The sequence below is a fragment of the Chelonia mydas genome, chromosome 19 (genome assembly GCF_015237465.2).
Source record: "Chelonia mydas isolate rCheMyd1 chromosome 19, rCheMyd1.pri.v2, whole genome shotgun sequence".
Classification (NCBI taxonomy): domain Eukaryota; kingdom Metazoa; phylum Chordata; order Testudines; family Cheloniidae; genus Chelonia; species Chelonia mydas.
Genome location: NC_051259.2, coordinates 1,179,478 through 1,191,523, shown reverse-complemented (window position 1 = coordinate 1,191,523; position 12,046 = coordinate 1,179,478). Strand labels below are relative to the sequence as shown.

Genomic DNA, 12,046 nt, shown 5'->3' with positions numbered 1-12,046 from the left:
TTTGACCCTAAGGCAGCCAAACACGCAGTCCACAGGGCAGAACTTGGCTGCTACAGAGACGTGTCTCTTTCCCAGTGTCCCCCGAACCCCGGCTGCAGCATTAGGAGTATTAGCTACACCAAGCCAGCAAGCCGCCCCCAGAAATCCTTGGTCTATAGCCATATGCACAATGGAAGAGGTGTGAAGTCTGCTCACCTCCTCCAGATCATCACACCAATCACCATGGAAACCAGCACGATCAGCCCAGCGATCGCAACCACGACGATGACGATGATAGGGTTCTGCTCACTGGGAGCCACAGTCACTGCCAAGGAGGGAAGCGAAACAGGGGTTAGGTCTGTATTCCCCTCTGCACGTACCCGGCACCAGGGTTACAACTCCAGATCAGCCTGCCTCGGCTTGTGCTGCATTCCTGTACCAACGGCGCCCGGAATACCCAGCACCAAGTGCAGAGCCCTGGCAAGGTCATGGTGTGTGTCCACTCCCAGCCCGCCAAAGCGCCAAGCTCCAGGGCGCTTCTGCACCAGACAGCACTTCCTGCATCACTGGCAGTGTCTGATAGGCCCCTCGTGTTTAAACACGACCGGAAAAGGGGACGAAACTCTGGGTGTTTCTAGGGCAAAACAAAAGCGAGAGAGAGAGACTGAGGTAGGGTGAAAAATCTTGCAGGCTTTTCTGCATCATAAAGCACCAAGAAAGGGGACAAAGCAGGTCACTTTTAACAGCCTCCCCTTGCACATTTGCCCTAAGCCAGTGGTTCTCAACCAGGGGGACGCGTAGCTCCGGGGGTATGCAAAGGTCTTCCAGGGGGTACAGCAACTCATCTAGATATTTGCCTACTTTTACAACAGGCTACATAAAAAGCACTAGCAAAGTTAGTACAAACTAAAATTTTATACAAACAAAATGAGAAAGTCACCCATTCTTCAGTAACAGTGTGCTATGATACTTCTCTATTTTTATGTCTGAATTTGTAAGCAAGTGGGTTTTAAGTGAGATGAAATTTGGGGGTACACAAGAGAAATCAGACTCCTGAAAGGGGTACAGTAGTATGACAAAGTTGAGAGCCCAGTGCACTAGACTAAGTCGGCAGTTTGCAGATGTTACATGGTCTGAAAACTTTGCCTAAGCCACAACCTTGCCCTGATGGCTGAAGCTGAGAAAACATTTCTACCAGGTCTCAGAGTAGCAGCCGTGTTAGTCTGTATTCGCAAAAAGAAAAGGAGTACTTGTGGCACCTTAGAGACTAACCAATTTATTTGAGCATAAGATGAAGTGAGCTGTAGCTTACTTATGCTTCTGCTCAAATAAATTGGTTAGTCTCTAAGGTGCCACAGGTCCTCTTTTTCTTATTTCCACTAGGATGCATTTGAAAGGCAGGAAGTGACTTTCATGCTGACCCCTTGTTAGCAGCACACGACCTGTCTGATGTCAGGCCAGACCTGAGAGCAAGGTGTCACGGTAGCTGCTCGTGTAAAGGCAGCAGAGGGAGCTCCACATGCTATTTTCGTAGGGTCTGCAGCACTAGGGCTGGTTTTTAACTCTAATTTCACAAGGAGACTGGTAGCTTCTTTCCAAAGCAAAAGCAGCTAGACAAAAGCTAGAGGATTTGCCACACCTTGGTAAGGCTGTAAACACACTTGAGTCTCAAATCTTGCCATGATCCCTTGGAGCATCTCCCTGTCCCAGAGCTCGGCCCCTCCTCCTGCTAAACGAGCTCAGGTTCCTCTAGCACAGACCTTGAGAAACTTTCTCTGCAGGCGCCAAGCTGCTTTTTATTGTTATTTCTCCAGCTCACGAGCTGAGGCCATTCTGGCAGCCAGAGCCAGCGCAAGCAGCATGAAGGCCAGTGTTGACAGGGTGAGCAGAGGAACCTCTAGCTCTCAGCCTTGGCGGACTCCTCATTCTATTAGCTGGTGTTTAGGAAACAGTCCTGTTTATGGGGGAGACACATTAAAATGTATAGCTTACAAATGGTCTCTCTCACTAGTTCAATACTTTCCTCTCCTGCGTTGGCGAACAGAGGTCTGAGATAGGACATTCGATAGACAACTTTTACTGGATTCAATTAATTCTGAAAATATTTCCGTGTGGTAAATGGATGCAATTTAAAGCCCTGTTAGACACAATCTCTGGACATTCATTTCCAGCCAAGGCGGCGTATTAAACTGAAACCTACCGTCTCCCTGACCCCCTCCTTTAGACAGTGAAATAAGATGTTCTTGACAACAGGTTTGAATGGAAGCTGTAAAAGGTAAAAACCCCAACAAAATCCAGTGAAGCCGATTCAGCTAGTCAGCAAAGTGACAAAAACCCTAAGTGCTCCATGGACCAGGGCCCCAGCTGGGTAGAGCAACCATCTCTGATCTGGACACAGGCTCAAGACCAGCTCTGCCTCCATGTGAAATGATCTGAGGGACCCTGGTTTTGTTTTCACTGGACGATCGTGCACTCAGCCCCTCTTTTCTGCGGCATTACTTGTGGCTCAGAGGATAGAAAGACAGGTAAAGTGCCCTTCACAGTTCAGCAGGCAGCAACCGACAGCCATTCCCATCTGACAGCTGTTTGGTGGCCCCTGTGAATGGAACCGGGGGGATCCATCCAGATGTCAATGTCACAAAAACCAAGTCACAATTGGCCCTAGTGGGCATTCTCCTTGGCAGCCTCAGTAGAAATCTCAGAGATGTCCAGTTAATTTCTCCCCTCCTACTGCCGAGGGGGCTCCCTCTAGGGCAGGGCAGGTGGGTGCCCTTGTCAATGCTGCACGTGCTCTGTGGACAATCCGAGGGCGTCAGCCTGCAAGGCTGTCAAGCCAGCAGCCCTCATTGGCACTACATCGATCTCTGACATTGGAAGAAAACGAGGGCCTAGGAAGGAACAGGCCCTCGTTCAACAGAAGGGCCCACTCCCTCCTTAGGGGACAGGCCCACACCCAGAACAGACTCAGTTGAGTCTCCAGCACGAACCGTGAGCCGTAGAGCTGCTCCAGCTCAAAGTAACGCACCTGACGTGTGCTCTGTGTTCGATACGCACCCCACCGGCCTGCCTGCACTTACGTTCCCCCAAGGTCTCCACTTCGATGGCAGGACTATAGTTTCCATAACCATTGGCTGACGCCGTCCGGACCTGGAAGACGTAGAGCGTGCCAGGCCTGAGGTTACTGACTGTCACGGCTGTCGATGTGGTTTTCACGGTCGAGTAACTTTGATCTCTTTGATCCTATGAAATAATGAAACACGGGAGATTTAAGGAGATGGACAGCTGTCCTCTAGCTGATCTGTGGAGCAGCTGTCTTATTGCTGTGTCTCTGGGTCCCAGCAGGGCTGACTAGCCAAACGTTAGACCATCAACGAAAATGAAATGTTTTCTAGATGCCTCATTAATAGAAATTACAAGTTAAAAGAAGGGCAAATCAAACGCAGCGAGGACTAGAGGATGTGACTGGTGAGAGGCTGGGGAACGGGTGGTTATAAAAGGGGCGACACCAGCTTTGTGGGCTGTCCTCTCCCATTCACGTCTTTACATTTTCTTTCACACCACCTTGCATGCTGGGAGAGTGCACGCCAAGCCCCTTCCCCTTCCGCCTCCAAGGAGGTCCTGAGCATGGCACTGCTTACACGACATGATTAATATTAAATCACCATATAGCAAAAAGTAGTTCCACCAGGTAGGGCTGAAAATAAACAGCTAACCAGGCCTGGCATTCCAGCCAGCAAAGGGCACTGGGTGCATTCACACACCGCATGCACTCAGACACCAGCCAGCGCACTCCTGTCCCCCACCCCAGCCCGAGTTACCATCTCCAAAGAACCCCAGAGGACGGGCAGAGGGTGGTTGTGGATGTACCTTGGGCAGCCCTGATATGGAAGGACATTCGGAGGAGTTGCGTGGCATGTCCTGGGGGAAGCACTGAGTACACAATCAAGCCAGTGACCGGGCCCAGCTCATCGAGGGGACACGGGTGCGCAACGACACTGCCTGAAAGCAGCCCTGGGAAGTCACTGGCCGAAGATGCCGGCGTCCCAAAGGGATATCAGAGGAGAAGAGTCCGAAGGGAGGGACAGGCTGGAAGGTGCTAAATGACCCCTAAATGCATCAGGGCAGGTTGGGGGGATGAGTCGCCTGAGGGGCCAAGAGTCCCATGCTCAGTACCCTGGATGGGGGGGAGGCTCGAACAGAGAGGCCCTTGGAGGAATCAGGGGAAGGGGAAAGGGCAGGCTGAGCGAGAGCAGAGGCAGGTTAGGACAGAGGCAAGTTGGTGCATCCTGGCAGCAGCATGGCCATCTCCTTAAGCTCCCTCTGTAACAAAGGGGACTTTCAGGCTGGGACAATGGGTGAGAATTTGCAGTTGGGTCTGCAGAGAGGGGTTGATTTAAATTAAACAGGAGCTGCTGCACGTCCCTGGCCCTGGGGGGTTGCTACAAGCCATTTCCAAGGAGAGGAGAAGGGACCTTCAGCCTCTGGCGAGAGGCAGAGGGGAGAGGCTGAGGCTGAGCAATGAGCAGGTTCTCAGTGAAAGGCACCAAATGGGGGCCACAGCCCCAAAGAGGGCTCTGGCTGCAGCTGGGCCAGAGCCCAGGAGAACCCTGAAAAGCAATGAGCAGGGTGGAGGTGTGAGAGGCAGAGGAGACGGTGCCCAACAGAATCCGCCCCAGAGGAGCGCTTTACTCACTGCACTACTCAGGAGGACGACACGTCCACCGTTTGGAATCTGAACACCTGCCGCCACCAGGCCATCTGGAGAGGGCCCTCTCCACAAACTGGAGCCAGCTCTGAATGCTGTTCCACACGCAGGTGGTCTAGGGAGACCTGGGTTACCCAGACCAACAAGGCCTCTGTGCACCAGATCACCATCTCCATGCCAGAATCCCACCACACTCCAGCTGGGCCATCAGCTGACAGCCAGTGGAAAGCCGCCGGACGGGTAGATCTAAGCCCTTCCTCCCGACTCTACAGAGTGGACTAGAGCCTGGCACACAAACCAGGTTTCCTAGACAGAACACAGCATTTTAAACTGCTCCAGCAAACAGCATCGGGGGAATCTCTCGGCCACGGCACCAACTACAGCAAAGACACGGCCACTTAGAAACGCTTTAGCTGAGCTGGTCTGGAGCGGCCGTGGCCCTGCAATGCCTCACTCACCCAGCCTCTCCTGCCCAGGATGGAAGTCAGACAGCGCCAGCATAAAGAGTTCTGCACCCTCTCCCTGGTGCTGCGTGCTCTGCTCTTGGCCAGAGGGAAAGCAGTTTGGAGAGTTAATTGTTCTCATTATGGCTAATGCAAAGGCAGCACATTGGATCTTTGCAAACAGTCTAACTTGATTTCTTTGTTACTAACCAGTGCCGTGACAGGGGGATGGTATTAAACCCACCGGCGCTTCCCAGGCATGTTTGACTGGGGCAGCCCTGCTGGAGAGCTCTGAACAGCCTGGAGTGCAGAGGGCAGAGCTCTTCGCGGATGCAGGCTGCTCTTGGCAGCAGCAGTGTGCTGTGCCTCAAGACTAAATAAACACGTATTAGCACGCTTGGAGTAATCAAAGCTGGCAGACCCATTCTCTAGCGATTCCAGTCCCACGAATGTGATCCACCTACCCAGCTAGCTCCGGATTTCTGCCTTGTTATGACAGGGACGGCCAGAACCTTTCAAGCAGCGGCTGACGGATGTCAGAGTGGGAGGGGGAAGCTGTGTCTGCATGGCAGCCCTGAACAGAGGAGCCCGGCTGCAGCACTGGCTAAGGCAATGGGTCGCAGTGTGCCAGAATGGCAGTTCTGAGGGCTTTGCTGTATTCCTTGTACTTAGACACACTTTCCGTGGGCTCCAGAGATGCAGCCCCTACAGCAGGCACATGTTGCCGCAGGCAGATGACGTTCTCCATTGGGAATCTCGAAGTCTCAGGCCCCTGGGTATATTCATGCTTCTCCCAGGCAGCACCTCAGGTTAGGAAAGCTCCTCCCAGAGCCTCCACCTCCTCAATCCAATCACTCGCACAGCATCGCCCGAGAGGGAGCTTATGCTTAACAAACCACTCAAAGCATCTAGACATGCGTAGCATCCCAGAGGTGCTGCACCCCCCGGCTTGAAGTGATTTCCATCATCTATAGGGTTGCCAACTTTCTAATCACACAAAACCGAACACCCTCGCCCCACCCCTTCTCCCAAGGCCCCACCCCCTTCCCCGAGGCCCCGCCCCCACTCACTACATTCCCCCTCCCTTGGTGGTTTGCTTCTCCCACCCTCACTCACTTTCACTGGGCTGGGGTAGGGGTGCGGGCTCTGGGTTGGGGCCAGGGATGAGGGGTTTGGGGTGCAGGAGGGGGCTCCAGGCTGGGGAGGTGGGGCCGAGGGATTCAGAGTGCGGGAGGGGGCTGCAGGTTGAGGCAGAGGGTTGGGGTGCAGAAGGGGGTAAGGGCTCTGGGCTGGGACCAGGGATGAGGGGTTCAGGGAGTGAAAGTGGGCTCTGGGCTGGGATCAGGGATGACAGGCTTGGGGAGCAAGAGGAGGCTCCAGGTTTGGCGGGGGAGGGGGGGCCTCAGGGCTGGAGCAGGGGGTTGGGGCTCGGGCTTATCTTGGGCAGCTCCCAGTCAGCGGCACAGAGGGTCTAAGGCAGGCCCCCAGCCTGTCCTGGCACCGTTCTGCGCCCCGGAATCGGCCAGCAGGTCTGGTTCCTAGGCGGGGCGGGGCGGGGGGGGGGGGCAGGAGGCTCCACACGCTGCTCTCACCCGCAGGCACCGCCCCCACAGCTCCCATTGGCCGGTTCCCGCCCCAACTCATATACAGGTTTAGTCTGGTTCAATGGCGCTCAGCACCCCCACTACACAAATTGTTCCAACGCCCCTGTCCAGAACCTACGTCTTTCCTTGCCCCGCCCCGTTAGGGTGTGTTTGCTACATTCCCATCAATTAGGCTGGAGCACCCTGGAGCAGGGACTAAATTTAAGGGTTTTCTGTGAGGTGCCTCATACGTTTTTGGGTGTTGTAAAGTAAGTAATAGCAATAGTAGGTAGCAAGTGAAGGATTTTCACTGCCTTGTTCGCTATTTCAAGGCAGGAAGGAGGCATTCCCAGCCAGCTGGGGCTGCGTGTGCAGGCATGAGTGAGATGTGGGGAAACGCACTGTTAAAGCTGGGACATTAGATGCTGATGATTAATGGATTACTGCTGTTATGGGAGGTAACAATGACATTTTGGAACAAACTGCTTGGCAAACAGATTAGTCTCTTTTCACCCAAAGCTCAGGTAGAAGTTATTTGAAGCCAGGTTTTACTGCGGTCTGTGGGTTCCAGAATTAATACAGCTGTACTTTGTGTCAAAGGCTTAGCAGAGCTCAAGCCTGGGCTTCTCACACACTATATATGCTGAGTAACTAACCGTAACAAATTTCTCAAACCCTAGTTTCTAGCATTAATGCCACAGCCTGGATATAGTTAATTACATTTCTCCAGGGTCTGTATATGTTGTTGTGTAACATGCTATCTATTTGAGGGGTTTTTTTCTCAGAGCCCTTTGTGTAGAGAATCAGGAAAAAACTGAGTCCTCAAATACAAGGACCAGGTACTAAGCCAGTTTTCTGGAGTCAGCTCAAATATTGATTTGTTTACATGTGAGCAATTGCTAAACTGTAGAGTTAAACTTACTTACCAAATTCAGAGGCAATGGATTGTTATTTCACATACGCTCCAAATCTCGTGACGATACTATTTTTGCTAAGAAATTATCATATTATATTTCAGCTCCTGACCTCACAACAAATTCCTCTCTTGGAAACTATCGATATTAAAGAGCAAGTTAATGTGAATCTATTTCAGACTCATCTGTTTCAAGGGAAAGAATTTCAGCATGTCACTGTACCTTTTAAAAAAAGTCTGCAAATTAATTCCAGTTCTGCAGTTTCACATTGGAGTCTGTTTTTGAAGTTTTTTTGTTGAAGAATTGCCGCTTTTAGGTCTGTTATTGAGTGACCAGGGAGATTGCAGTGTTCTCCTACCGGTTTTTAAATGTTTTAATTCCTGATGTCAGATTTGTGTCCATTTATTCTTTTGCGTAGAGAGTGTCCAGTTTGGCCAATGTACATGGCAGAGGGGCATTGCTGGCACATGATGGCAGAGATCACAGTGGCATATACCAATTCTTCAACAAAAAAACTTCAAAAACAGACTCCAACGTGAAACTGCAGAACTAGAATTAATTTGCAAACTGGACACCGTCAAATTAGGCCTGAATAAAGACTGGGAGTGGCTGGGTCATTACAAAAACTAAACCTAATTTCCCCCATACTAATTTCCCCCTACTGTTACTCACAGCTTTTTGTCAACTGTTTGAAATGGATCACTCTCATTACCACTACTACATATTCCCCTGCTCTCTGCTCACTAGTTTTACTTCTAACATTCTCAAACCTCACAACAGTTATCAAACAGTGGCCATTTTTAAATTTAAAATACAATCACAAAAATGTTTGCTTCATTCCCCTCCAGTGTGAATTTCACTCACGAATCATTGCTCTAAAATCCAGGACTGGTAATAATCAGTCCTGAACTCACTGAAGTTTTAAGGTTCAGTATTTTGTGACCCGTCAGTGCCAAAAATATTAGCCTCATCCTGCTGCAGTTCTGGGAATGCCCCTCATCCAAAGGGACTAAGCACTTGTATTGAACTTAGCTGGTTGCAAGCTCCCACGTCTCAGAATTCTAATGCACTTAAGGAAAAGCTGTTAAAAACCTCTAAAAATGATTAGTTCTACTCTTTCTCCCTGGAGGTTTATATATTAGGACATGCAGTGCTGATGCAACCTGGCTTCACAGGTGGAGACAGAAAAAAAACAATTAAAATAAACTCTAAAAATAGCTAAAATAATTTAAAGTATAACCAAATAGCATGGTGGTGATTTGGGGAACGTGGAACTTGTAAGTAGCAGGAGCATCCCAAACTCATGCCAGTAAAGTCTTAACAATGCCATGCACCACACACACACACACACACACCCTTGTACATTTTCCATTACTGAGGATTTACAAAGCAAGTGGGTCACAGCAAACATCATGCAGACAGCATCGGTAAGGACAGCTCTATGTATCACAAATCTGGCTGGGAAGCAGGGGAACCTCTCATTTGGAGTTTTTGGCATGTCACTGAAAAGATGGGAAACAAGGATCTACCTTTTCATAGTACTTGATTTCGTATTCAGTGTTACTGGCACTTGGGAAGCCCGGCTCCTGCCATGACAAGGAAATGCTCTTCTGTTCAATTTTATCTGTGTGGATGTCAGTGACAAGAGCTGGTGCTGAAAAAGCAGAGAGAAGAAACAAGCAGATCACTAACACCATCGCCCCAGAAGGCTGGGCTCCCCCACCACTCTCCCTAGAAAAACAGCACCCTGATTATAGAGTCTGACCGTGCAGCCATGCCATGCAGAGACATCTCAGGGAGACTTCCATGCGCAGAGCTGTGGCAGAATTGGGCCCTTGAGGAACAGTATCAACAACCCATTTCTGTGCCTGGTCAGGGTAGTAAAATACAAATGTGCCCCAGTGACAGATCACTTGTGAATGCAGCACAAAGGGCGTCAGCTTCTGGGCAGACAGAGTTTCACAGACAAACCCTTTGACACAATAGGTGTCCCTCCACGTTAGCCTAAGTTGTGTTGTAATAAAGGGACAGTCGGCATCTGCCTGACACACACACCGTGCACAAAACCGCCTTTGTTTTCTCTCTCTGCTGAGACAAGAGGCTGGAAGGGCAGAGAGAAAATCTCCCTCTTTACCATAAAGGGATAGCTCAGTGGTTTGAGCATTGGCCTGCTAAACCCAGGATTGTGAGTTCAATCCTTGAGGGGGCCATTTAGGGATCTGGGGCAAAAATAGGGGATTGAGCAGGGGGTTGGACTAGATGATCTCCTGAGGTCCCTTCCAACCCTGATATTCTATGATTCTATAAAACCGGGGTATTGAGCGCAGCAAGACCCTGCTGCCCAGCTCGCAAGCACCTGCTTTGTGGCCGAGAAGTGAGACGGCAGAGGAGGCCTGGGTTTTATTTGAGCAATAAGACCCTGGAGTACAAGTCCCTCCCTAGGACTACTGACCAGCCATGAGGAAACAGAGGCCCAAGGTTAGTCACAAGACACCAACTAGTTGCTGCTGCCCAGGTAATTCCACTGCACCGTAATCCTGTGCTGATAAAATAGGCCCTGAGCTAGCTCCTTTAGAAGGCAAGAAGTTTCCACAGGGCACTTAAAAGGCATGAAATAAACTCAATTGCATCTGCCTTTAGTGGCCTTCCAGCTGTGCCCTGTCTGCAATTTTACAAACCCTGGGGCTCTGTCCTGCACTAAAGGTGCAGGAACTCTCAGGATTCAGAGTATAAACTTGGAGCAGAGGAAATCAGCTCTTCCTGATATATTATTCAGTCAGCTGCTCACATTCCCTGGGGCTTGCTTAGATCCTGGCCTGGCTGCCTGCATTTACAACCGGACAGGTCAAGAACTGATGAAACAGGCAGAAATACATTTGGGGGGTGGAAAACGCAGCTGAATTTGTAACCTTAGTTGTTTTGTTAATTTCATTAGGCTGTGCCGTTTTGGTTAAAAGTACTGACCCTGTTGGGGTGGCCTGGCAGAGCCCAGGAAAGGTCATCCGAAGGCACGTTCAAAGGGTAACGTTTCTAAAAAAAAGTGGCTTTGTTACAGCCAAAATCTTTTGCATTAAAACAGAAGGAAGCTGCTTTAACTTTTTGGCGACAGCAAAAACTACAGGACTCTGGGACCCTCTTTGCTGCTGCATAATTGTTTTGTAGCTTAACACACAGGGATCTGTCTGGTCAATTAGTCCAGGCAACACAAACAGGCTCTTTGCTAAAAAAGGACCTTATTAAGTGTGGAACTCAAGCACCCTGAGCCAGATCCCCCGAATCGCCCAAAGGGGGTCTCTAGCCAGCCAGCTTAGCTCTGTGGACTTGCATTGAACATCCATACTGGGAGCGGTTCTCCTTCCAGCTCTGTATTTTAGCTCCAGCATTCCCTTCTTGCTACACACACATCCCCGCATTGACTGTCACCAGGAATTCTGCAAGTGTGTGGAAAGCAGGGTATTGGAGTAGCGTTCTGCAGTGCAGAGCTGGGAGGGGAATTTTCCCTGAGCCCATTGGGTTAAGTGAGCACCGTTTTTTGCCAGCAGATAAATTAGTGGCTAGTCAGTCTATGCTGGGCTGTTTAGGAGGGAGACTGAGTGGGACTGGGGTTTATAGCACACAACTTCCTGGAACCTTGTGCCGGTCAGAGTTTGTGACTCTCACTACAGTCAGACAGTAGTATAGGGCTGCATGGTCACAGGTACAAATGAGTCTCCTGGGGTCCCCAGAGGACACTGGTCTATCAGAAAATCACTCCACAACTGGCAACTTCCAGCACTGGAATAACATGGGGTACAGTGCAGCACGTCCAGGAGCAAGGTGCATCCCAGAGTCAGGAGCCCATATTCATGCGTTCAAAACAGATACCAATGGACACAAAGGTCCATTTGCACAACCCCCTGGAAGTATTTTGTTTCCCTAGATACTTGTACCGCAGTTCAGCCCCACAGGGTCACAGCTCCTGGTTTTCATCTCCGGTAGTGAGGTTTTTTAGACCTTTTCATTTTCCCTTTGGAAATCTGGCCCACAAAATACAGACAGTATAAATTAACTCATACCTCGGTTTCCTTGAAGTGACTGTTATGGCCAGAGGAATTATAAAGCTCCACCAGAAGCAGGGTGTTAGCAGAGCTGAGATCTGAGAACAAACTAACAAGGCTGTCTCCACTTGGAGGCCTGGGGTTCTTTTCCAAAAGCATATGCCTTGCAATCGCCCATGAATTGAAGGGAACATGACTGCTACTGGGATTTCCTGGAACCGTCTGTGCTAGCAGTATTTACTGGAAAGATGCACCCCCTTCATTGGGGCAACAGACAGGGCTATATTATTGCCATGGGGATGCAGGCAAGAGCAGGTGTCTTGCCACTGACCAGGATGAATGACTAGCTGGATTTCAAGGCTTATCAAGAGAAAGCTCCAGTCAT

The 12,046-nt window shown here is 50.1% G+C and overlaps 1 protein-coding gene across 3 annotated transcripts in view; it reads right to left on the bottom strand.

Annotated features, from left to right (window-relative positions):
* EPHA10 (EPH receptor A10) overlaps positions 1–12,046 on the bottom strand; it is a 116,144-nt gene that overhangs the window by 32,710 nt on the left and 71,388 nt on the right. For all 3 annotated transcript variants that reach the window (XM_043532330.1, XM_037881953.2, XM_043532329.1), the window contains 3 exons: positions 9,154–9,278; positions 3,057–3,219; positions 196–304 (listed from right to left, as the gene is read on the bottom strand). In XM_043532330.1, coding sequence (XP_043388265.1) covers positions 196–304; positions 3,057–3,219; positions 9,154–9,278 — 397 coding nt within the window. The remainder of the gene's footprint in view (positions 1–195; positions 305–3,056; positions 3,220–9,153; positions 9,279–12,046) is intronic.